Below are 24,935 nucleotides of genomic sequence, written 5' to 3'. Positions count from 1 at the left end.
CGGAGTTGTACCATATGGGGTATGGCACTTGTGCTCGAAAAATAGTTGGAAACCGCCTTTGATTTTGACGAAAGCTTTACTTAAGTACTTACCTATGCTAACGTATTAGGTAATATTTAGTAATATGTACCCATACTCCATTTTAGTAGGCAATACAATAGTTAACTAAAGAAAAATATTCTTGATATTACTTTTTATTTAAAAACTCAGTTTTAAAAAAGGCTATCTTAAAATAAGCGTAACTTTGTTTTCCTACTTAAATATTAATAAATTGTAAGAAGCAACCCTAAGCACGGCCACGGCACGGTTGCGGTCACTGAACTGTGCGCTATCGCATTGAAATAACAATCAAGCGGTCGAGCTTTTAAGGTTCATTTTATAACGCAGCTAGGAATTTGTAGGTAGTTGGGAACTTGTAGGTGCTTATAACAGTAGGTATGGACTTTTTTGTATGGAGTGATTTATCTGTTACGTAGTAACTATTATATAATCTGTGATACTACGGACTAGGCAATTATAAAGGTATATCTTAGTTTCTGGCTTACGAAAAGGTTTTGCGTTGCGAATTATAAATCCAAGAGTCTTTGATGCCTTTTTTATTACATTGTCTATGTGCGGGATAAATGTTAACTTTGTATCAAGAAGGACACCAAGATCTTTTACTACATCGGTTTTGCACAGACATAACCCATCCATTTTATAGTTCATTTTAATGGGGTTCTGCTTTCGTGTGAATGTGATTTGGGAACATTTTTTAATATTGAGTTCCATATTATTGTTGGTGCACCAATCCATAATTTTGCCAATGTCCTCCTGAAGCAGTATTGTATCTGATGGCGAATGTATTACACGGGCTATCTTCAGATCATCGGCAAACAAATACGGTTTTGAGTTTACAATACAATACGGAAGGTCATTTATGAATATATTGAAGAGAATGGGTCCCAAATGTGAACCTTGTGGAACACCTGAGGTTGCTTTAAAGGTGTTAGATTTGTATCCATTAGCAACCACATAAAAAGATCTATCTGATAGATAAGAGTTTAGCCATTCAATAAGAGATCCAGCAATACCATATGCAGCTAACTTCTGAATGAGCACTTTGTGGGACACTTTGTCGAACGCTTTGGTAAAGTCAGTATAAATAACATCTACTTGTTGATTGCAGTCAATTGCTTCCACTAAACCCTCGACAAAGGTAACCAAATTGCCACACGTTGATCTACCGGCTGTGAATCCGTGCTGCGTGTCAGAAATATATTTTCTGAAGTAATTTTGGATATAAGGACAAATAAGTGCCTCAAAAACCTTTGCCAAAGTTGGAAGTATCGAGATTGGCCTATAGTTGTTAACTAGACTTTCTGATTCTGCTTTATGAATTGGAACTATTTTAGCAGTTTTCCAATGATCAGGGAATATACCAACTTCAAGAGATTTATTAAAAATCATTTGTAGCGGTATAGCCAGCTCATCCGCGCAAGATTTTATGAAAATAGGAGGAATCTCATCACTGCCCGATCCCTTAGCAATATCCAATCTTTTGAGACCGTTTTCTACTTCATATTTGGTAAAAGATAATATAGAGAGACAGTCAGAATTATTGGCTAATCTACTTAGAAAGGAAGACGTTTTAAATATGTCACGTGCAGGAGTATCCTGGGTGAACACAGAAGAGAAGTGAGATCCGAACATGTTACACATCTCGTTACCGTCGTTAGTGACATTCGTGCCGTTCGACATCGAAGCTGGGTAAGCCTGTCTTACGTTTCGTCTACTTTTTATATACGACCAGAAGAACTTGGGATTTTTCGGAATGTTTTGTTCTATGCTGTTAATATAAGAATTATAGCATTTTTTAGCCAATTTGTCACTATGCTTACAGCACCAACGAAATGATATCTTATCCATCGGGTTTTTATACTTATTATATAGTTTTCTATATTTTTCCTTTTCGCGCAATAATTTCGTTAGTTTTTTGTTAAACCACGGCGGTTTATTTTTACTTTTACTGGCGCTTAAGGGAACAAGTTCTTTAATTAATTTATTTATAACTTCATAAAAAATTTCGAGCATTTCATTGGGATCATTAGTATTCAAAAATAATTCTAGCCAGTTAATTTTGCGTAGTTCTGCATTAATTTCTGAGTAGTTTGCTTTTCTATAATTTCGTCTACTAGTTGGGTTAGGTTTTAGGTTGTTAGTAATAATAGATTGTAAGACAATTTCAAGAGGAGGATGGTAGGGATCAACCTTAGTCATATTGCATGTGGCTTCAATCACTTCACAGTCAGGCCCATCAACCAAAACCAGGTCTAAGATCTTGTTTTTGACATTTACAACGTTGTTACATTGGATAAGATTATTAATGTTTATAAAGTCAACTAGATGCTGACCCAACTTTGGCAAAGAACAAGAGTGGAGAGAAGAAGTGGGAGATCTTTTTTTATTCTGTACTAATTTCCAATCAATGTTACTCATATTAAAATCACCTATAAGAATAGTACGGAAATCATAGTTTTTTTCTACTACCTGATTAAAGCTATCAAAATAGTGTTCCAATATTAAACTTTGTACGGGCGGAGGCAAATATATTGCACAAATTGCTATTTTGAAATTCGTCGTGATTTCAACAGTAACCCATAAGTCCTCACACTTACTCTCCCAACTGAGTTGCCTATAAGCAGTGAACCTTTTATCAATCGCAATTAAAACGCCGCCCCCATCTTTCTTGTTATTGTGGAAACCAGAAGTTTCTCTATCCCGTCTGAAAACTCGATATCTTTGATCAAAAAGTTCGCTGCTAAGAATACAACTATTAAGCCATGTTTCTGTTAATACTAATGCATCGTAGTTAGCACACACCAAATTACAATAAAATTCTTGAGATTTTGAGCGCAGACCGTGAGTATTCTGGTAATATACAATGAATTTTATTACTAAAATATCAGTAACAGATAACATGTATGTATAGGATAATGTAACCCTATACTATTAAGTCCAGAGAGTCCATATCCTTAATGACTTTAATATCAGAGTCGTCTGCTTTTCTCACGAAGATGCGTCCTCCCCTGATCCAAACATATTTGTATCCCTTGTTCTTCGCTTTGATACGGGTAGCTGCATGAAGAGCTTTGCTGCTTAAACTCAAATGTTCACTCACAAAGATAGGTGATTTTACTCCTTTAAGTCCTACGTGGGTTGCATTTAGCTTGTCACCGACTGGCTTTGATTTATTAAAATTAATTACAGATGCCAAGAAAGTGTCACGAAAACGGGGCGTATTAAATTGAACAACTATTGACTTAGGTCGCTCACTGTTGTTATTAGCCTTCATTACTCGAGTGCAGTTAAGTATATTCTCTTCCTTGATGTCGCAGTTAATGCTAGTTCCTAGTTGTTTGATAATATCTATAAGGTTTTCATTCTTAGTTTGGGGGACACATTGAATCTCAACATTTTTTGAGCGAGCATGTTGTTCGAGAGTATTAATTCGGCTGGTCATATTTTTAATCGTTGCAGACAATTCGTTGTTTCTAGACTGCAATGCTTTCACCTGATCTTCAATTCCTTTCTTCTCCTTTGCCATATCATCATACTGATTACTCATGAAGTCGACAGACTTTCTCAATCCCGTTATTTCTTCCCGCATGGAGTTTATTTCTTGGTTCAATAGCATTTTCATATTTAAGTTCATCTTCTCCAATAGACGATCCAATTGCGACTGCATCACCTCTTCTATAATACTTCGAACTCTTTCTTCAGCCACTGGTGAAGAACCTATATTTGGAGGAGATTGCAGCGCTTGCCTCTTATTCGGTCGAATAGTAACATTCGATTTGAAGTATACTTGCGCATTATCAACATTTTTCGCACCAGGTGTCTGAGGCTTGCACGAAGAACAGATCCACATTGATGGATCAGACGGTGGATCGATAGCGAGGCAGTCGCAATGGAACATTTTCTCACAGACAGAACATGACAAAGAGCTTCTGCTGTTGTTTTCATGTACAGAGGAACAACAGCTCCACGTTATGAACGTTTGTTCGTCCATTTTAGCAAAAATGTTGTGCGTTAAAAAAAATATACTTATCGCAATTCTAAAATAAATAATATTTTTAATAATCGCACACTAATAAAGGCCAAGTACTAAAGTTAGATCTGTTCGTAAAAAGCCGTACGCTAATAAATGCCCGCGCTTAGTGAGTGTCGAAGAGTCGCGACCAAAAGGTCGTAAGCGCCGGGCAATCGGCGTCGCTTACGCGTTAACTCCGTGAACTCGAATATAATGTATGGCCGGGTAGGTAATTAAAACTTTGACGAATCTGTTTCTTATATCGATTGTTTTAGACCTTAATTGTTGCACTTGATTACAGTATTGTCTACTCACTGATACTGTTTGCGTCCATTATCACTTATCACAGTTCTTTAAGTCCAAAAAGTCACTTTCAACACCAATATCAATTTGTTTCCGAGGAGCGTTGTAATATACGTGTTCACTAAACGAACTTCTCGATATCTGCTCTGCTTTTTCAATTTCATATTATAGGTTACGTAGGTACGCTATACCAAATTTTTTTAAATCGATACACAACTTTGAACTTAAGCAACCCAGAGAAGAAAATCTTCTTTCTGTAGGTGGTTTGGCAGATTATGTATAATTTTTAAACAACTCATACGTAAACAAGTAAAAAATGAGTACAACGCCATAGTTCTGTTACCGTCCCACTTAACGATTAAAGTGGACGTCTCCAAATTCAAGTACTTACCTAATCAAATTCACGAAATGCAAATAGCGTTTGTTATTTTGTTTTTGCTTAGATTCCGTTTTATAAACTCAAGTGGGCAAATAAAGCTTTGTTGATGACAAGTGACTGACTGGCGGGCAATTAGCGGGTCGCCAGGCCAAGGAAACAAAAGGGCCTCTTAGTTTCACTTAATTAAAAAAGAGGAAGCCGGCGCGAGGCAGAGAAAAATTGCTCTGAAATAACGAAGCACCGCTGTGTACGAGACCGTGTGAAGATATTTTTAAAGTAAAACAAGGCAAAGCTTGGTAAGTGTACTTTCATGTAATTACCTATACTCGTAGTAGACTTTGCAATTTAGATAGAAGAGGAAACTTAAACCAATATAGTTTTTCTTCAATAGAATATTTATTATTATTTATAGATTTTCTCTTTCCATGTTGATGTTGGGCGGCTGAATTCCAAATTACTAGTGATAAAAATTTGTGAAGTTCATATTCTAAGAAAGAAAACTATTTCTATTATTTGTACTATTTGTAAAACAATGTCTATTTTACGCTAGTAAAACAATATTTTTTTGAAATCAAATACCGTAGATGTGCAACCGCCGAATGCCAAATGTACCTACGCAGTACGTGCGATTTTTTTGTTTGTTACTAAAAACAGTTGAATTGACTGAAACGATGTCATTCCAGCGATTTTGTTTAGGTCGATGTGTTATATTCGTAATTATTTAATTAATGATGTCAAGTACTCATTTTACGTGTTATTACATTTAGTGTTATTACACAGTTCAAAAAAAAACTAATTGGATAAAAGAAAGGCGTGAAATAAATAATTATACGCTGGTGCTAAATACTGTATATTTTGAAACAATTAACGCAGTTAAGGGCATTATAAAAGAACATGCGTATTATTTCAAACACATTTCCAAATAATACTCACGGTCAGCATCATCATGCCGTCGGATCTATCAAAAATTTTGGAACAAACATTAAGATTCTTAAATTTTTTCGGAGTATGGGCTGGCAAAACACCCCCAAAATATTACAAATATTTTTCCTTTATTAGTGTTTTTCTAGCGGTTGTTTGCTATAACTTACTTCTCACAATAAATTTGGTTTATACTCCCAGGAATATCGAATTAATCCTACGAGAAGTGATATTTTTCTTCACTGAAATAACTGTTACGGCGAAAGTGTTCACAGTTATCCTTATGCGTGATGAAATCATTGAAGTATTAAATTTAATCGATAACGATAAATTCATTGGTGACAATGGAAAAAAAGATGGAATCCTTTACAAAACTCATAAGGGTTACAAATTCAGTTGGCGAGTATACAACATTTTGGCCCACGCAGCGTATATTTTTGATATAATTGCTCCACTATTTCTTGCTTTTCTACGGGGAACCAAATCTGAATTGCCAGTGTGCAAATATTACTTTCTGGACGATGAATTTCGAGATTCCTATTTCTTTATTTTGTTCTTGTATCAAGCTATTGGAATGTATGGGCACATGATATATAACGTGAATGTTGATACATTGAGCGCTGGGTTCTTAGCTATAGCGGTAGCGCAATTGAAGTTGCTGAACAGTAATTTGACTAATTTGAAATTGTCTGCCGAAGAATGCAAGCTACCCAGAGAAATTCAAGACAAGATTCAATTAACGAGGCTCAACAAATTGTTACGACACTATGAATTTATTTTGAAGTAAAAACCAATTTTAATTAAAATCTGATTTTATTGGCTCGATTTTTTATTAAATGTTTTTTTTTCTCTCTTTTAGTTATTGTGGAGCGGTTCAAAATGTTTTATCAATATCATTATTCATTCAATTCGGTGTTGGATCACTGATAATATGTGTCGTTATGTGCAGTTTACTGATGGTGAGTAAGAGACTGTTCCTCTTTTTTATCTCGACCAGAATACTGAATCAGATTTTAAAAAGTAGCATACCTATTGGTATTTATTTATTAAATCTGAGTTTATAATAATCATGATGGTAATTATTATTAATACTAATTGTGGTTAACTATATTGACGTTCTTGCTGTGTTTACAGCCTGCGTCTATGGAGAGCAGATTATTCATGGTGATTTATTTACTAATGATGACAGGACAAATTTTTGTACCAGGCTATCTTGGGACTCTGTTGACTTACGAAGTACGTTAAATATACATCTTTTTCTTTACTGTTGTACTGTTACAGCCTTTTTATCGTCTCACTGCTGGGCACAGACCTCTCACATGGAGAAGGATTGAGCATTAATCACCACGCTTGCTCAATGCGGGTTGGTGATTTCAGACTTTATAGTCCAGGTTTTCTTAAGATGTTTTCCTTCACCTTTTTATCAGCCATTGATGACCAAGATTTACTTATAAAGTACATAAAAAACATGGAAAAGTTACTGACATTGGTACTTGCCAGCCCTGGAATAGACCCTACACCCTCATACTCGAGGGGTTGGTTCTTTACCCACTAGGCAAATATTTTTCTTTAAATAGGTATCATAAACTACTAATATTATCAAATTATGGTGTCTCATGTGTATTTTCTAGAGTCAAGAATTAGTTACGGCGGCTTACAACTGTGAATGGCTAGTGAGATCAAAATCGTTTAGAAAGGACTTGATCCTGTTCAGAGAACGAGCAGCAAGACCTATACAGATTTCGGGAATGAAAATGTTTCCTTTGTCTCTCGTCACTTTTATTGCAGTAAGTACTTACCTTCTATTCTTTAACGCATGTTAACTATAATCACTCACTCACACAACCCCAGACGCAAATAGTAAATTAAAAGAAATATATGTGTCTACCTGTGTATCTGACTATAGCGCCGTGCCTTTTTTATAGATGGATCGATTTAGATGCTGTCTTTTTAGTTGACTTAATATTTAAAGTAAAAAATAATGAGAGACTACTTTGTTAAGATATACAATGTTTAACTTGATAAAATATCACGATGTCTTAATCTACTCCTCTACTCCTCTAGACTGTTTCTCTTTCAAACAAAAAGGGTAGGTATTTTAAAGAAATGTACCGTTTTAAAATAACGGTATTTAATATCATACCGTACTGTTTCAGATTATGAAGACAGCGTATTCTTTCTTCACGTTAATAAGAAATGTTCAAGATAAATAGACTCACTGTTCTATGAAGAAATACACTTGTTGGTTACCTACTTATCTTTAGAGTTTTCACCCTCAATTAAGAGATGGATAAAAATATTCATTGGATTTTATCACCATTTTGTCACGTTAGCAACACTCATTTGATTTTTTTTAAAATAAATAATTACCTATAATTATACAATACCTTTTTTTATCAGATTTGACTTTCCAATTTCAGACATTTTGATATAAGGTCTTTAAATAGAAGGTTACCTACTCAATTGTTTAAACTGGCCGCATATATACTTATTCCAGCGTCGCGTCGTCAAATAAAAAAGTTATTAATTTTTAAAAAGTACTTCTTTTACCCATAAAACTAAGTTGTAGTTTATAACAACCATATCATTATGTAAAATCAAGTGTATCAGTAACTTCGCTTAGAGGACGAATAGTTAAAAATAATTTACAAAGGAGATGGCTAAATATTTCACATAAAAAAACTCAGAATTGACAGCAATGAAATGTTTACCAATAGGTTCATTATGATAGACGTTTGATGGTGCGAAAAAGACTGGCCAATCCATGGGGTATAGAATAGAAGCTATATCATATTATCATAAAAATAGGTTTTGTTGAATTTATGTTGATTATAAAAATTATTTATATCAAGGAACATAAAAACATGGTACACTAATATTATACAAGCCATCTTATGTACTCCTGTTATGAACTCTCGTATATACTTCTCTTATGTACTCTCCTGTGTGGTCTCTTATGTAATCCTCCTTTGTTCTGCTTTTATGTACTCTCTTATGTACTCCTCTTATGTTCTCCTCTTATGTACTCTCTTTTGTACTTCTCTTATGAACTCTCTTATGTACTCCTCTTAAGTACTCTCTTATGTACCCTCTTATGTACTCCTCTTAAGTACTCTCTTATGTACCCTCTTATGTACTCTCTTATGTACTCTCTTATGTACCCTCTTATGTACTCTCTTATGTACTCTCTTATGTACCCTCTTATGTACTCTCTTATGTACTCCCTTATGTACTCTCTTATGTACTCTCTTATGTACTCTCTTATGTACTCCCTTATGTACTCTCTTATGTACTCCTCTTATGTACTCCCTTATGTACTCCCTTATGTACTCTCTTATGTACTCTCTTATGTACCCTTTTATATACTCTCTTATGTACTCTCTTTATGTATTCTCTTATGTACTCTCTTATGTACTCTCTTATGTACTCCCTTATGTACTCTCTTATGTACTCCCTTATGTACTCTCTTATGTACTCCCTTATGTACTCTCTTATGTACTCCCTTATGTACTCTCTTATGTACTACCTTATGTACTCTCTTATGTACTTCCTTATGTATTCTCTTATGTACTCTCTTATGTACTCCCTTATGTACTCTCTTATGAACTCCCTTATGTACTCTCTTATGTACTCTCTTATGTACTCTCTTATGTACTCTCTTATGTACTCTCTTATGTACTCTCTTATGTACTCTCTTATGTACTCTCTTATGTACTCTCTTATATACTCTCTTATGTACTGTCTTATATACTCTCTTATGTACTCTCTTATGTACTCCTCTTATGTACTCCCTTATGTACTTTCTTATGTACTCTCTTATGTACTCTCTTATGTACTCTCTTATGTACTTCCTTATGTACTTCCTTATGTATTCTCTTATGTACTCCTCTTATGTACTCTCTTATGTACTCTCTTATGTACCCTCTTATGTACTCTCTTATGTACTCTCTTATGTACTCTCTTATGTACTCTCTTATGTACTCTCTTATGTACTCTCTTATGTACTCTCTTATGTACTCTCTTATGTACTCTCTTATGTACTCTCTTATGTACTCTCTTATGTACTCTCTTATGTACTCTCTTATGTACTCTCTTATGTACTCTCTTATGTACTCTCTTTGTGTATTCTCTTATGTACTCTCTTATGTACTCTCTTATGTACTCTCTTATGTACTCTCTTATGTACTCCCTTATGTACTCTCTTATGTACTCCCTTATGTACTCTCTTATGTACTCCCTTATGTACTCTCTTATGTACTACCTTATGTACTCTCTTATGTACTCCCTTATGTATTCTCTTATGTACTCCCTTATGTACTCCTCTTATGTACTCTCTTATGTACTCTCTTATGTACCCTCTTATGTACTCCTCTTAAGTACTCTCTTATGTACTCTCTTATGTACTCTCTTATGTACTCTCTTATGTACTCTCTTTATGTATTCTCTTATGTACTCTCTTATGTACTCTCTTATGTACTCTCTTATGTACTCTCTTATGTACTCTCTTATGTACTCCCTTATGTACTCTCTTATGTACTCCCTTATGTTCTCTCTTATGTACTACCTTATGTTCTCTCTTATGTACTACCTTATGTACTCTCTTATGTACTTCCTTATGTATTCTCTTATGTACTCCCTTATGTACTCCTCTTATGTACTCTCTTATGTACTCTCTTATGTACTCCCTTATGTACTCTCTTATGAACTCCCTTATGTACTCTCTTATGTACTCTCTTATGTACTCTCTTATGTACTCTCTTATGTACTCTCTTATGTACTCTCTTATGTACTCTCTTATGTACTCTCTTATGTACTCTCTTATGTACTCTCTTATATACTCTCTTATGTACCTACTCTCTTATGTACTCTCTTATGTACTCTCTTATGTACTCTCGTATATACTCTCTTTTGTACTGTCTTATATACTCTCTTATGTACTCTCTTATGTAGGTACTCTCTTATAAACTGTCTTATGAGAAAAAAAAAACCTCATAATACAACATAAATTCAGACATCGGTTTTTTTGGCCTTTTCCTGTGACCATGGAAAAAATCCGTCGGCGCGAAGTTCGCAGCGTGTGAAAAACTAAATTGCTGGTTGGCAGTCGACGCGCATGAAATTTCTAGCAAGTTTAGTGAGTATAATTTTCCGGCGTCCACGAGCGCGCTCGCACAATGAGCGACGCCCGCAGCCATCATTAAGGTGTGTATGCGCCGTTCGCGAAGCCTCTTTCTTCCCTATTTCCACTTCGACTACTTTTCCATGTGGATGTTTGGCGGCTGAATTCTGTTACTCATCGTAATAAAGATTTACCAAGTATTTTATCTGAGAAAAAGACACGGAATGTTGCGGATATTTTTCAGATGAAGTGGCGTCTTCATTTGTATTTCTTGGGCTAATTAAAAATATTTTCTCGGAAAGTAAATAGCGTAGACAATTGTATGCACTAGATTTTGTCGATAGTTTTTTTGAAGTAGTCAATAAATGTGTCAAAGAGAAGATTATTGGGTTAGTCAATAAATGCCTCAAACATTGGGTGTTTATTTCGTCGGTAAATTAAGGAAGTCGATGCAAATTAGTAATGTACCTAACACACAAAGACTTTAATATATTCTTAAATGGGTTTCTAAGCGGTCTCATGTGAAGGAACTCTAAAAAAGTAGTCCTCTCACGGAAACATTCTATTTCTAGTACCTCGAAAAAGTTAGTTATTTATCTTCTTAATTGTATTGATTTAGTAAATGTGCTGAAGAGTCGAGTTTGTCCTGAAGTTTGGTTAAAGTGAAAAGTTCTACTCCCATGTTGACTAGTAAATAAATGATTAATGAGTCGTCCACAAGTCGAGGCGTTTAATTACTTTCATTCAATAATTGTGAAATAAATTGATGGTTAATTGAAGTCTCAATTTATGTTTAGTAGAAGTCGATGGGAACCTTTTGCCTGCTTGAAAGTAAGTTATTATATGTCCCGGCTTATACAAGTATGTTGTCCCGGCTTTGTACGAATTACCTGATTGATCATGATGAATGCCTCTGAAAAAGCGTAATAAAAATCATTTCTGGAGGTTTTGTGATTTAAACACCTAATATTGTAGTGCGTGTTAATACTTGACTGTCAATTTACTATTATTGGCATTTCGTAGCACCTATAGCTACGCCCCGTAGGAGGCTACGGCGTAGCTCCCACAAATGCAATAATGAAAATTTGATAATCTTTTTCTCTTTAAAACGAGTAAAGAACTCTTAATTTGAACTGATATTAGGAAATCCTTCCATAATTTTAGTACAACCAAGTCTCCACGTTACGTTATTTGCTTAGGGTAATTAATTTTTGAGGGGTAAATCTACCATCATGTAATTAGCGGAAGGCCGTGGCCAAGGATGCCTTCAAGTGTATTTGTATATAAACCGCAATGTTCCCTTTTTATTGTTATTGCAGAGAATTTTGAACGAAGAGCAAAAATGAAGCTAAATTAAATTGAAGTCAATTTTATTTCATAGAATTGTACCTATACAATACATAATGAAAACGAACATTATGTAGGTACATAATAGTACATCAAGTAGTTTGAATTGAGTCATTAGTATGCCATTAAGTAATTACATAGCTTGATAAGGTGTCTTTCTTACCATGTCGTTTCTTGTTACCGATGTTTTAGCTGTTCACCAGTGTGTTTGAGATGAGTTTTTATATAGAAGGATCCTTAATTTTTTGATGTTACATAAACATTTCTCCGATCCGATCGTTTCAGTTTGTGAATTTGAAACAATGATCATAATCACCGGGCAATAGTTGTTTAAAATAATTATTATACAGCACATAAATGAAAGACGGTCAGTAAATAACTATGCAATAAAAAAAATTACAAATGAAATGAAGGAACGTCGCCCCCAGCGTAATTGATACCCTCAGAAGTATCCCATCAAAAATTATAATATTAGTATGCATTAAATGAGCCGTGTGCGGTATCCGAGGCTCCCAAGAATTAAACGGTGAAGATTTTCATGCCAGCGGTGGCCCCTGCCGAACAACCCTTGCAATTAAAATGCACCCGAATGCGCTTTCCAAATTGCAAACACGTCCATTGTTTTAATCTTCTCCTCTCCCAGAATCCTGGGTATAATACTGGAATAAAGATTCCTAGTTTACCACGACCCTTTCATCTCCAGCACGTACGTTCAATGACGTTCAATCTGAGGGCTCTAGATTAGCTGGAAGGCTTCAATGTTGCGGAATTCATTGACATATACTTGATTGAAATATTAATTTCAAGCTTTCTTACGGTCAATAAATGTCGAATAAATCTTGGTAACAATTTATTTTTGGTACTAAGAGAAGCTTTAGGTACGATGTGCATGTCCCTTTAGGTAGTCAACGATATTATTAACGACGTCACGTACCTACGTTTGCCACTGAGAATAAGTGTAATTACTTCATACACGATACAAAAGAATTGGATTATAAGAAAGGCGTAATATGGGACAAATACATAATGATACGGCTCTGTGTACCTATCGTTGTATATTCTACAGAAATTGAGGCTTGCAGCTTTATAAAAAACCTGCTTAGAAACACAACACTTACTGACGTCGACAGCATCATGCCGTCGGATCAATCTAGAATGTTTGATCCACCGTTGGCCGTTTTGAAAATATTCGGAGTATGGGAAGGCAGAACGCCTTCGAAATATTACAAAACCTTTTCATTTCTGTTCCTTTTTGTGTCATGGTTTTTTTATAACTTTCTTCTTACTTTAAGCTTGGTTTATACTCCTCGAAGTGTGGAACTTTTTCTACGAGAATTGATGTTTTATTTTACAGAAATATCTATTACATCGAAATTTTTCACAGTTCTCCTCTTGCGTGATAAAATACTTGAAGTATTTAGTGTAATTGATAGCGATGAGTTTATCGGTGATTATGAAAACAAAGACGGTATTCTATACAGAACTAATAAGGGTTACAGTTTCTGTTGGAAAGTATACAACGTTTTGGCGAACATAGATTATACCTGTGTTATAATAATGCCAGTAGTTATTGATCTTATTCGAGGAACCAAATCAGTACTGCCCATATGCAACTATTACTTTTTGAGCGAAGATTTCCGAGATTCTCATTTCGTTATTTTGTACCTCTATCAATCTATTGGAATGTATGGACACATGATGTATAACTTAAACATGGATTCTTTGGCATGGGGATTACTAGCTGTAGGTATAGCCCAAATTAAAGTACTAAATAAAAATTTTACGGATTTAAAATTATCAGCCGAAGAAAACAAGCTGCCCTTAGAAATTCAAGACAACATTCAAAAAACGAGGCTCTTTAAATTGTTACGACACTACGAAGCAATTTTGAAGTAAGGTCGATGAAAAATATTTTTGTGTACCTATTTCGTGAAAAAATATATTTAGAAAATATTGTTTCTTATTGTTTAAATATTGTTCTAGCTATTGCGATGCGATTCAAAATGTGTTATCAGCAACTTTCTTTTTTCAATTCAGTTTCGGAGCGTTGACAACTTGTGTTATTATGTGTAGTTTATTGATGGTAAGTATAGACACCAGCACCTTAACATACTGCAATGTAAAAAAAAAACATTTAAGTTTCTCTTATTATTTTTATATCTAATATACTTTTGTTTTTAGCCAGGAACAATGGTGTACAGAATATTTCTGGTGATCTATTTTTTTGCTATGGCTGGTCAGATTGCTGTGCCAGGATTTTTTGGTACTCTACTAACTCATGAAGTACGTAACATGTCAATTACTTGTAGTTTTTTTCATTCAACAAATATATATTAATTTCATTCATGTTTCTATTGTAGAGTAAAGAATTAGTGACAGCGGCATATAACTGCGAGTGGATAGAGAGATCACAGTCATTCAAAAGAACTTTGATCCTATTCAGAGAACGGGCAGGGACTCCGATCATAATTTCGGGCATGAAAATGTTTTCTCTGTCACTCGTCACTTTTGTTGCAGTAAGGACTTATATTTTTAACACTTATTAATATCCTGAGAAAATTAAGCTTGGTTTAAATGTTCTATATCTGTTTTGTTAAATATCGATCTATATTTTGTTAACTGTGAATCCCGTCATCAGTAGGTATTTATAATAACAATGGCGTCCACCGATTTCGCCGATTTCGGCCACGGCGGCTGTTCCCATTTAAGGAGATCAGCCAGCTGCGCAGGACATGTTATAGTACATGAGCATTGTTTAATATTATTTGTGTTCTATTACAGATCATGAAAACTACGTACTCCTTCTTCACGCTTATAAGAAATGCTCAAGAAACATGAACTCATCGCTATTTAAGGTTACAGTGCCTTTCTTTATTCACCTATATTTGATTTTGTTAATTAATGCATTATTTTATGGTAGTGACTGTCAAAAATAAATCATACGAAAATCCAAGACTTTATTTTTGAATACCACGAAAATAATACGACTTAAGAAGAAGCAACTTGTGCAAGCAACCAGTGACGCTGGATGACAATGTTAAATCGAAAAATCGAAATGCACTCTCAATTATCTGTAGAACACTTCTTTGCCAAATTGTACATCGTTTTCCTTCCATCCAGCGACCGAGGGGGATATAAAGCGTTCTATTTTATCCATTTCCTCAAAGGATCCTTCAAATGATTCTTCATATCCTTGATGTACTAATTCCTGTAATTTTACATGTTGTTAACTACTCCTTATTTACCAGTTCCTTTCCCACAGCATGGAAAAGAGCCCATGTATTACCTTTGCCCGAGATACCCAATCCCTCCACAGTTTCCCAGTTCCGTCCAATATCCATTCTTCCAATCCTCTCTAAAGTCCTTGAGAGTGTTGTCAATAATCAACCGTCTCGCTTTCTTTCCTCTAATAGCCTGCTGAGTCCGAACTAATCTGGTTTCCGTCCTGGCCATAGCACGGTATCTGCATTGGTGAAAATCACAGATGATATCCGGCTGGCTATGACTCCATAGTCACAGGCACTTAACAGTTTTGGTATTGCTAGATTTCAGTAGTACTTTTAACTCAGTTGATTTTGACATCCTCCTAGGTATCCTCTCCTCTCTTAATATATCTCCGTCTGTAACTGCGTGGTTTAGCTCCTATCTTCGAGGTCGCTCGCAGTCGGTTCGCTCTGACGAGGGTTCCTCTGAGTGGTGTGGTCTTGCTGCGGGTGTTCCTCAGGGCGGCGTTGTCTCCCCTCTACTTTTCTCCGTTTTTATTAACGCCATCACAAAGACACTTACTTCACATTACCATCTCTATGCAGACGATTTGCAGCTTTATCAACATTGTCATCTTGAAAAGCTTCCTAAGACAATTGATGCCATCAATAGTGATCTTGACAACATAAGTCAATGGGCTAAAAGCTTTGATCTTTTGGTCCACCCTTCTAAATCTCAAACCAGCATTAAACCCATAAACTGAAGTTTTATTTCCCAGAAATCATTAAAACCTTCACGCGAATTAAAGATGAAAAATATTTTATGTGGCCGATAAAAATTTACTTAATAGTCACCAGTTTCAGAGCAGTCAAAGTGAAATGAAAGTAATAAAACTGAGTTGAAAATAAATAATTATCGGAGGCGCTATCATTATCAGCATTAAATTATGTAGAGACCATTGTGTCAACATCATTGCAGTCATAAACAGGAGACCAGTCAATAATGTCCGCATCTTCTCTCAAACGATCCATATCAATGTTCTTGAAACTGCGAAGGAAGAGAAATTTGGCGTTACGTTTAGGTGGACGGATCTTATAAGATAAAAATAGAAGGTCATGATAAGAGGAAGAGGCAGGGAGTTGCCCATGAGTGGCTTCTTTGCTAGGGTCGGATACTAGTATGAGATCTAGAAGAGAAGGATTTAAATGAGGGGCATGATGTGTAGCGTTAAGCTGAAGGATATGCATATTGACAGAAGAGACAAGAAAACGGAGTTTGCGGCTGCGCACATCATCCTTAAGCAAGCAAGTGTTAAAGTCTCCGAGGGTGTGAGATGTTCAAGCTTTGCCTCAAATGATGTGTAATACTCAATTGTACACATTGGATTATAGAACACTCCTAGCAATAGTTTGTTGTAATTAAAAGTAATATCAATAAATAAATGTTCAGCAATATTTGGAATAACCACTCGGAGACTTATCAACGATTTTATATGGCATGTCGCCACGGAGATAAATGGCTACCCCTCCGCCTCCCTTGCCAGTTCTGTCATTACGCACAAGCTTGTAGCCGGGCAAGGAGTATTGAGTGGGAGGGAGTACTGGTTTAAGAAATGATTCTGAGACAAGGATGGCATGGACAAGGCTGGAGTCAAAAGAAGTAAACAGGTCCGCATGATGAGCAGGAATGCTTTGGGCGTTTATGTGGACCGTATTAAAAAACTTATTATATGGTGAAAAGGTAGTAAAGAGCTGATCGCGAAGATGTACTGTATCATCACTGAGTGCACTAGCGAAACTCTCATCAGATGCACAAGACGACGAGCAAGAAACAGAACTATCATCACAATGATCAAACATGATATATAAATATATAAGAAAATATATAAATAATTGTATAAAAATATATAACAAACAAATAAGATACTAAAATATTCTATAACAGTTACCTGCTATCTCAAAATTTCGATGCACTCGCCAGTTAACTTAAAAGATCAAAAGACACATATCTACACAATAAGATGTTTCCGAACGAGTCTCAAGTATAAAGTACAGGTTATGAAGTTATGTCGAAGTCAAACTAATAGAACAATAACAAAATAAAAGAGTAGCGGCGTAGCTACAGGTGCTACGAAGTGCTACTAATAGTAAATTGACAGTCAAGTATAAGCACGCACTACATATTAGGTGTTTAAATCACAAAACCTTCAGAACAGATTTATTACGCATTTTCGGAGGGATTCATTAGGATCAATTAGGTAAATTCGTAAAAAGCCGGAACGACATACTTGTTTTAATAACTTACATTCAAGCAGGCAAAAGGTTCCCATCGACTTTTCCTAAACATAAATACAGTCTTCAATTAACCATCAATTTTATTTCACAATTATTGAATGAAAGTAATTAAACGCCTCGACTTGTGGACGACTCATTAATCATTTATTTACTAGCCAACATGGGAGTAGAACTTTTCACTTTAACCAAACTTCAGGACAAACTCGACTCTTCAGTACATTTACTAAATCAATACAATTAAGAAGATAAATAACTAACTTTTTCGAGGTACTAGAAACAGAATGTTTCCGTGAGAGGACTACATTTTTAGAGTTCCTTTACGTGAGACCGATTTAGACCGCTTAGAAACCCATTGAGAATATTAAAAACTTTGTTTGTTAAGTACATTACTAATATGTATCCACTTCCTTAAAAGGAAGTAAATGAACTTAATTTGAACTGATATTAGGAAATCCTTCCATAATTTTAGTATAACCAAGTTTCCACGTTACGTTATTTGTTTAGGGTAATTAATTTTTGAGGGGTAAATCTACCATCATGTAATTAGCGGAAGGCCGTGACCAAGGATGCCTTCAAGTGTATTTGTATATAAATCGTGATGTTCCCTTTTTATTGTTATTGCAGAGAATTTTGAACGAAGAGCAAAAATGAAGCTAAATTAAATTGAAGTCAATTTTATTTCATGGAATTGTATAGAAAACCTTTGAAAATTTATGTACGAATTGTACCTATAACTATATAATGAAAACGAACATTATGTAAGTAGGTATATTCAAACAGTCTGAATTAAGTCATTACTATACCATTAAATAATTATGTACTTTGGTAAGGCGTCTTTTTTATCATGTCGTTTCTTGTTATCGAAGGTCAGTGTGTAGGAAGGTACATACATATTATAGCTGTTGTCACCATTTTGTTTGAGATAAGTTTTATATTTAAAGATTCCAAATTTTTTTAATGTTACAAAAACATTTCTGTCGATTAGGTGGTTTCAGTTTGTGAATTTGAAACAATGATCATAATCACCAAATGATAGTTGTTTAAATGATTACTATACAGGACAGAAATAAAAGACGGTCAGTAAATAACTATGCGATAAAAAACAAATGAAATGAAGGAACGTCGCCCCCAGCGTAATTGATACCCTCAGAAGTATCCCATCAAAAGTTATAATATTAGTATGCATTAAATGAGCCGTGTGCGGTATCCGAGGCTCCCAAGAATTAAACGGTGAAGATTTTCATGCCAGCGGCGCCCCCTACCGAACAACCCTTGCAATTAAAACGCACCCGAAGGGTTGCACCGCTTTCCAAATTGCAAACACGTCCATTGTTTTAATCTTCTTCTCTCCCAGAATCCTGGGTATAATACTGGAATAAAGACTCCTAGTGTACCATGACCCTTTCATCTTCAGCACTTACGTTCAATGACGTTCAATCTGAGGGCTCTAGATTAGCTGGATGGTTTCAATGCTGCGGAATTCATTGACGTATACTTGATTGAAATATTAATTTCAAGCTTTCTTACGGTCAATAAATGTCGAATAAAACTTGGTAACAATTTGTTTTTGGTACAAAGAGAAGCTTTAGGTACGATGTGCATGTCCCTTTAGGTAGTCAACGATATTATTAACGACGTCACGTACCTACGTTGGCCGCTGAGAATAGGTGTAATTACTTCATACACGATACAAAAGAATTGGATTATAAGAAAGGCGTAATAGGGGAAAAATACATAATGATACGGCTCTGTGTACCTACTGTTGTATATTCTACAGAAATTGAGGCTTGCAGCTTTATAAAAAAACCTGCTTAGAAACACAACACTCACTGACGTCGACAGCATCATGCCGTCGGATCAATCTAGAATGTTTGATCCACCGTTGACCGTTTTGAAAATATTCGGAGTATGGGAAGGCAGAACGCCCTCGAAATATTACAAAACCTTTTCATTTCTGTTCCTTTTTGTGTCATGGTTTTTTTATAACTTTCTTCTTACTTTAAACTTGGTTTATACTCCTCGAAGTGTGGAGCTTTTTCTACGAGAGGTGATATTTTATTTTACAGAAATAACTGTTACATCGAAATTTTTAACAGTTCTCCTCTTGCGTGATAAAATACTTGAAGCATTTAGTGTAATTGATTCCGATGAGTTTGTCGGCGATTATGAAAACAAAGACGGTATTCTATACAGAACTAATAAGGGATACAGTTTCTGTTGGAAAGTATACAACGTTTTGGCGCTCATAGCTTATACGTGTGATATAATAATGCCCGTAGTTATTGATCTTATTCGAGGAACCAAATCTGTACTGCCCATATGCAACTATTACTTTTTGAGCGAAGATTTCCGAGATTCTCATTTTGTTATTTTGTACCTCTATCAATCCATAGGAATGTATGGACACATGATGTATAACTTAAACATGGATTCTTTGGCATGGGGATTACTAGCTGTAGGTATAGCCCAAATTAAAGTACTTAACAAAAATTTTACGGATTTAAAATTATCAGCCGAAGAAAGCAAGCTGCCCTTAGAAATTCAAGACAACGTTCAAAAAACGAGGCTCTTTAAATTGTTACGACACTACGAAGCCATTTTGAAGTAAGGTCAATGAAAAATATTTTTGTGTACCTATTTCGTGAAAAAATATATTTAGAAAATACTGTTTGTTCTAGCTATTGCGATGCCATTCAAAATGTGTTATCAGCAACATTCTTTTTTCAATTCAGCTTCGGAGCGTTGACAACTTGTGTTATTATGTGTAGTTTATTGATGGTAAGTATAGACATCAACACACCAAGCTAAACCAATTTGTAATATTTTACCTCTATATCTGTCTTAATGATGATGTCCTCCTAGCCGATAATCGGCTACAGCGGCTGTTCTCATGTAAGGAGATTAGCCAACTGCGCAGAACATATTATAGTGCACAAACATTTGCGCAGACACAGGTGCACTCACTATTGCTTCACTCTTCTAGCCCGATGGGACGACAATCCGACACGACCTAATATATGTACACTATGTTTTTGTCTTAATATATTTGCAATTAATAAAGACTTTTGTTTTCAGCCAGGAACGATGGTGTACAGAATATTTCTAGTCATTTATTTACTTGCTATGGCTGGTCAGATTGCTGTGCCAGGATTTTTTGGTACTCTATTAACTCATGAAGTACGTTACATATCAATTTATACATATACTAGTTTCTTCAGTACTGTAACATTAAATGGAAATATTTTAATTTCAATTTCTATTATAGAGTGAAGAATTAGTAACAGCGGCATATAACTGCGAATGGATAGAGAGATCACAGTCATTCAAAAGAACTTTGATCCTATTCAGAGAACGGGCAGGGACTCCGATCATAATTTCGGGCATGAAAATGTTTCCTCTGTCACTCGTCACTTTTGTTGCAGTAAGGACTTATATTTCTAACACTAATCAATATCCTGAGAAAGTTAAGCTTGGTTTAAATCTTAGAAATCTGTTTTGTTAAATATCGATCTATGTTTTGATTAACATATATTCGAATTCGGTCATCAGTATTTCATTTTCTTGTGTTCTTTTACAGATCATGAAAACTACGTACTCCTTCTTCACGCTTATAAGAAATGCTCAAGAAACATAGACTCACCGCTATTTAAGGTTACAACGCCAGCCTATACATCACCTATATTTTAGTTTGTTAAATAATTTAATTTGAAATTAAAGTATTAGGTATGCTATATGTAGTGACTGTCAGAAATAAAACATGTTCTACGAAAATCCGTTTTTTTTTTTGTGAAAATACGACTTAAGGAGAAGAAACTTGCATAATTATATATTTTGCCAATCGTACCAGGAAGCCGTTAATTATAATAGAACGATCAACGAATAAGATTTCACGTATCACTAATAGGTGGCGCCACCTGCGCTTAACTCATTAGTGACGAAACTTCAAATTGTCGTCAATTAAAATTTACTAACATGGTTATAGCCACAAAGGGAGTCACGTTGATTTTGGCACGTGATATTTGCTAATAATGTGATTACGTTATGGATATTATGTAAGTATTATTGAAGGTAACTGTGTCAAATATACAGCGGAATATTGGAAAGGCCATAATGGCATGGTAAACCATAGTATAGGTACATCACAACTATAGTTATCAAATGAGGAGCAGCAAGAGCAAATTCAATCCTCATAGTTTTTATTAGTGAAAGAGATGGTCTATAAAATAAAGAAGCATTTAAATATATTCAATTGCAGTAACTAGTTTCAAAAGAAAGACTTGTGTAATCACATCTTTCACTGACTTGGGAACAGATAAACTAAAAGTTGAAAAGCTTTGATGAATGCATGCAATCGTCACCGCAGCGCCAATGACCGACAGACTTTCATGAATAAATTAATATTTTTAATACGATTAAACTCAGTTTTATTAGTTTCATTTCACTTTGACTGCTCTGAAACTGGTGACTATTAAGTAAATTTTTATCGGCCACATAAAATATTTTTCAGCTTTAATTCGCGTGAAGGTTTTAATGATTTCTGGGAAATAAAACTTCAGTTTATGGGTTTAATAGCTTCAATGGCGGAAAATATTATTTTTGTTCCGTGCAGTAATAACTCTTTTGGTAAAAGAGTTGTTTTTGGCTTGTCAGAAAAAAACTGAAAAAACTATAAAGATTTGAGTGTTTTTTTAATTTTATTTTAACATAGTTTATATAATTATGCAATATGTTTTGATACATACCTAACTGATGGTGTTCACAAAAATAAGACTCCTCGATCATTACTTTGGTGTACACCGCTGAATGTTAAACATATGTATAAGCAAGTTACTTAACAAAACCAAAACGCTGTCATAACTAGCTACGGATAGTTAAACTCCCCGATGCTCACACTAGGGGATAATTTCGCATTCTAATGTTTCATTTCAACTACGACATGCAAAAGTAGTCATACAATAAGATAGAAAAACAATGGAAAGTTTGTCTATTTACATAGTTATCATGGCGCATTCACATCGTCACTGGGGAACTTGCTAATGGCGCGGCTCATTACGCAACTCCTTACAGATATTGTTGGGAAAAAACAATTAGAACTCAGTGTTAAACAACTTGTTTTCAAAAGTACATAGGAATGTTGTACGCTTTTTTAAAACCTTTTTTCTTGGAGACTAGGCAGATAGTAATTACCATTTAAGTTTAACATATCCTAGTTAAAGCTTGTCTTAGCTGTACAGTAAATGCGATGGTAGGGCGCATCATTTCAACTGAAACGAGCTATAATTTTTAGCTCCATATAGTCAAAGCTGCATAGCTCAAGTGGGTATATAGTGGTCAAGAAAAACCTCGAAAAAGTCGAAATACGGACTGTAATCAAATTAAAAACGTGCTTGCCTTCTCATCATGCTTGATCACTTTGGAAACAGAATATTATATATAACATCATTAAAAAACTTTCAAGCCTTCCAAGATTAGATTTAACAAAGTTAATCTTCAAAATCACTTGCACCAAACAGATTTGTATCTCCAAAGTGTTTTGGTACTTAGCAACAAAAACTCATTTTGCCTTCGTTTGAACACTGGCCGTGTATATTGTGTGCAGGCTAGACAAGGGCTCTCCAGTTAGTGTTAATGAGCTTGGTCATTACCGAGCGTGCGTGCCCCGGAAACAAGTTTCTGCAAGGAACCTTAAACACCTTCCCGAGTAGAAACAAGTCTCTACAAACTTAAACACCATCCTTACACGGCTCTAAGAAATCATAAAAGCTGACGCGTAATGTACAGCATATGTCTTTGATAGTGTTAGTGTAAACGTTTTGCAAGTGCCAACATATTAAAGTAGTTTCTAAGGCAAATGAGTTTTCGCAGAATTTGTAGATCAGATTTAAATTAAGAACGTTTACCTCACGAAATAAATAGATGTTTCTTCGTATCCGCTTCCCTTTTCCATATATTTGATCATAATTTTTGTAAACAGAATACTATATTCTCAGTAAGCAAATAACAAGGTTGGTATACTTCAGTTAAGCACAGATTATTTCTTGGAAATAATCTGTGTGTGTGTGTGTGTGTAATTTTGACTGCCTCGTTGGTCTAGTTGTCGCAAGTGCGGCTGCTGAGCACGAGGTCCCAGGTTCGATTCCCGAGTCGGATTGAAATCGCTTTGTGGGTTTTAGAAGACTTTCACAAAGCAGCCCGGAGCCTGGAAGTTGGTGATTGATTCACCCGTGCATCGGAGAGCACGTAAATGTCGGTCCTGCGCCTGATCTCTCTCCGGTCGTGTCTGATTGCCGTCCCATCGGGTTATGAGAGTGAAGGAATAGGGAGTGCACCTGTGTCTGCGCAAATGCTCGGGCGCTATACTTAATATGTCCTGAGCAGTTCGCTGATCTAATTACATGAGAACAGCCTCCGTAGCCAATAATCGGCTAGGAGGACATCATCATCATCATTTCTTGGAAATACACATTACATGTGACTCATGCCAAATAAACATCTTATGACTATATTTCGCAATTCTATTTGAAAATATCACATACAATCCTGAAAATATTACTATTATATGTTGCAGTGATAATAATAATAATAAAGCAATAATTAACAAATTAATTTCAACAATCAGTAAATTAAATACATAAACAGTAAGACTCGGTGGCTAATTTATTGAAGCTAATGATATCAAAACACAGCGGTCGCATTACTTTGTTAATTACACAATGTCAAACTTCATTAGTGCACACACAACAAAATTAAATTTCGTTGAGTCTGAGTTTGAGTACGAGTCTTAGAGCAGCTAATTTACTGGAACCACCGTAACTACATCTATGAAGTGAAGTAAAGAGTCTGGAATTTCAAGCGAAGGGTACGAAGCAAGGCATTAAAAATACATTTGCTTTCGAATTTCATAGACATGATAAGTGAGTAAAGTTCATTACTCACGCATGTACCTAGACAAGATACATCTATGATGTAGGTGCAGCATTCCCACATGGTTTGTCAGACTTTTATTGACTAGAACCCACCATGTTCCTTCTTAAGCCTTTCATGTACCAAGACCTCGGTCTCGCAGCCTATGATACTAGACTAGAGCAAGGCGCATGACCTGCGTTCTTGTACCTAGAAGAGAGGAAGGCACAATGGCAAATTGGCGTGTCCAGTGGGTGAAATTCTCTAAAGCACCAGTACTAACATACAACAACATTGTGCTTACTTTATTCGACTGACTAATGTGGGGACCGCACTAACTAAACTCCATGTATTATGTTGGTGGTTTAACGCTGGTTTATGTTTGAATTACGG

At 35.3% G+C, this 24,935-nt stretch overlaps 4 protein-coding genes across 4 annotated transcripts; 3 read left to right on the top strand and 1 right to left on the bottom strand.

The window, feature by feature from the left end:
- Positions 1-2,983: 2,983 nt before the first annotated feature.
- Positions 2,984-3,958, bottom strand: LOC124646105. Its single transcript, XM_047186175.1, has one exon. It carries the CDS (start codon positions 3,956-3,958, stop codon positions 2,984-2,986), a length of 975 nt encoding a protein of 324 aa, XP_047042131.1.
- Positions 3,959-5,700: 1,742 nt separating this feature from the next.
- Positions 5,701-7,987, top strand: LOC124632022 (odorant receptor 7a-like). The gene is made up of 5 exons (XM_047166677.1): positions 5,701-6,458; positions 6,535-6,634; positions 6,810-6,911; positions 7,307-7,462; positions 7,832-7,987. Exons 1-5 carry the CDS (start codon positions 5,701-5,703, stop codon positions 7,886-7,888), a joined length of 1,173 nt encoding a protein of 390 aa, XP_047022633.1. The 3' UTR covers positions 7,889-7,987.
- A 5,288-nt stretch (positions 7,988-13,275) lies between these two features.
- Positions 13,276-14,979, top strand: LOC124633633 (odorant receptor 33b-like). The gene is made up of 5 exons (XM_047168918.1): positions 13,276-14,033; positions 14,179-14,224; positions 14,323-14,424; positions 14,502-14,657; positions 14,923-14,979. The coding sequence occupies exons 1-5, from the start codon at positions 13,276-13,278 to the stop codon at positions 14,977-14,979; spliced, it is 1,119 nt and encodes a 372-aa protein (XP_047024874.1).
- A 4,506-nt stretch (positions 14,980-19,485) lies between these two features.
- LOC124632438 (odorant receptor 59a-like) lies at positions 19,486-21,352 on the top strand. The gene is made up of 5 exons (XM_047167287.1): positions 19,486-20,243; positions 20,372-20,417; positions 20,715-20,816; positions 20,905-21,060; positions 21,217-21,352. The coding sequence occupies exons 1-5, from the start codon at positions 19,486-19,488 to the stop codon at positions 21,271-21,273; spliced, it is 1,119 nt and encodes a 372-aa protein (XP_047023243.1). The 3' UTR covers positions 21,274-21,352.
- Positions 21,353-24,935: the final 3,583 nt, after the last annotated feature.

This window comes from Helicoverpa zea, chromosome 1 (assembly GCF_022581195.2).
Source record: "Helicoverpa zea isolate HzStark_Cry1AcR chromosome 1, ilHelZeax1.1, whole genome shotgun sequence".
Classification (NCBI taxonomy): Eukaryota; Metazoa; Arthropoda; class Insecta; order Lepidoptera; family Noctuidae; genus Helicoverpa; species Helicoverpa zea.
Note: the sequence above shows the minus strand (reverse complement) of the source record. Positions and strands in the feature narration are given on the sequence as shown.

What these genes read in the sequence shown, in the direction of transcription:
- LOC124646105 (XM_047186175.1), bottom strand. Translation starts at nt 3,958, where the DNA reads ATGTTCCATTGCGACTGCCTCGCTATCGATCCACCGTCTGATCCATCA.
- LOC124632022 (XM_047166677.1), top strand. Translation starts at nt 5,701, where the DNA reads ATGCCGTCGGATCTATCAAAAATTTTGGAACAAACATTAAGATTCTTA. An exon ending in TTATGTGCAGTTTACTGATG is followed by an intron (nt 6,635 to 6,809) that starts GTGAGTAAGAGA and finishes CTGTGTTTACAG; the next exon opens with CCTGCGTCTATGGAGAGCAG. An exon ending in GGACTCTGTTGACTTACGAA is followed by an intron (nt 6,912 to 7,306) that starts GTACGTTAAATA and finishes TGTATTTTCTAG; the next exon opens with AGTCAAGAATTAGTTACGGC.
- LOC124633633 (XM_047168918.1), top strand. Translation starts at nt 13,276, where the DNA reads ATGCCGTCGGATCAATCTAGAATGTTTGATCCACCGTTGGCCGTTTTG. An exon ending in TTATGTGTAGTTTATTGATG is followed by an intron (nt 14,225 to 14,322) that starts GTAAGTATAGAC and finishes TTTTGTTTTTAG; the next exon opens with CCAGGAACAATGGTGTACAG. An exon ending in GTACTCTACTAACTCATGAA is followed by an intron (nt 14,425 to 14,501) that starts GTACGTAACATG and finishes TTTCTATTGTAG; the next exon opens with AGTAAAGAATTAGTGACAGC.
- LOC124632438 (XM_047167287.1), top strand. Translation starts at nt 19,486, where the DNA reads ATGCCGTCGGATCAATCTAGAATGTTTGATCCACCGTTGACCGTTTTG. An exon ending in GTACTCTATTAACTCATGAA is followed by an intron (nt 20,817 to 20,904) that starts GTACGTTACATA and finishes TTTCTATTATAG; the next exon opens with AGTGAAGAATTAGTAACAGC. An exon ending in CACTCGTCACTTTTGTTGCA is followed by an intron (nt 21,061 to 21,216) that starts GTAAGGACTTAT and finishes GTTCTTTTACAG; the next exon opens with ATCATGAAAACTACGTACTC.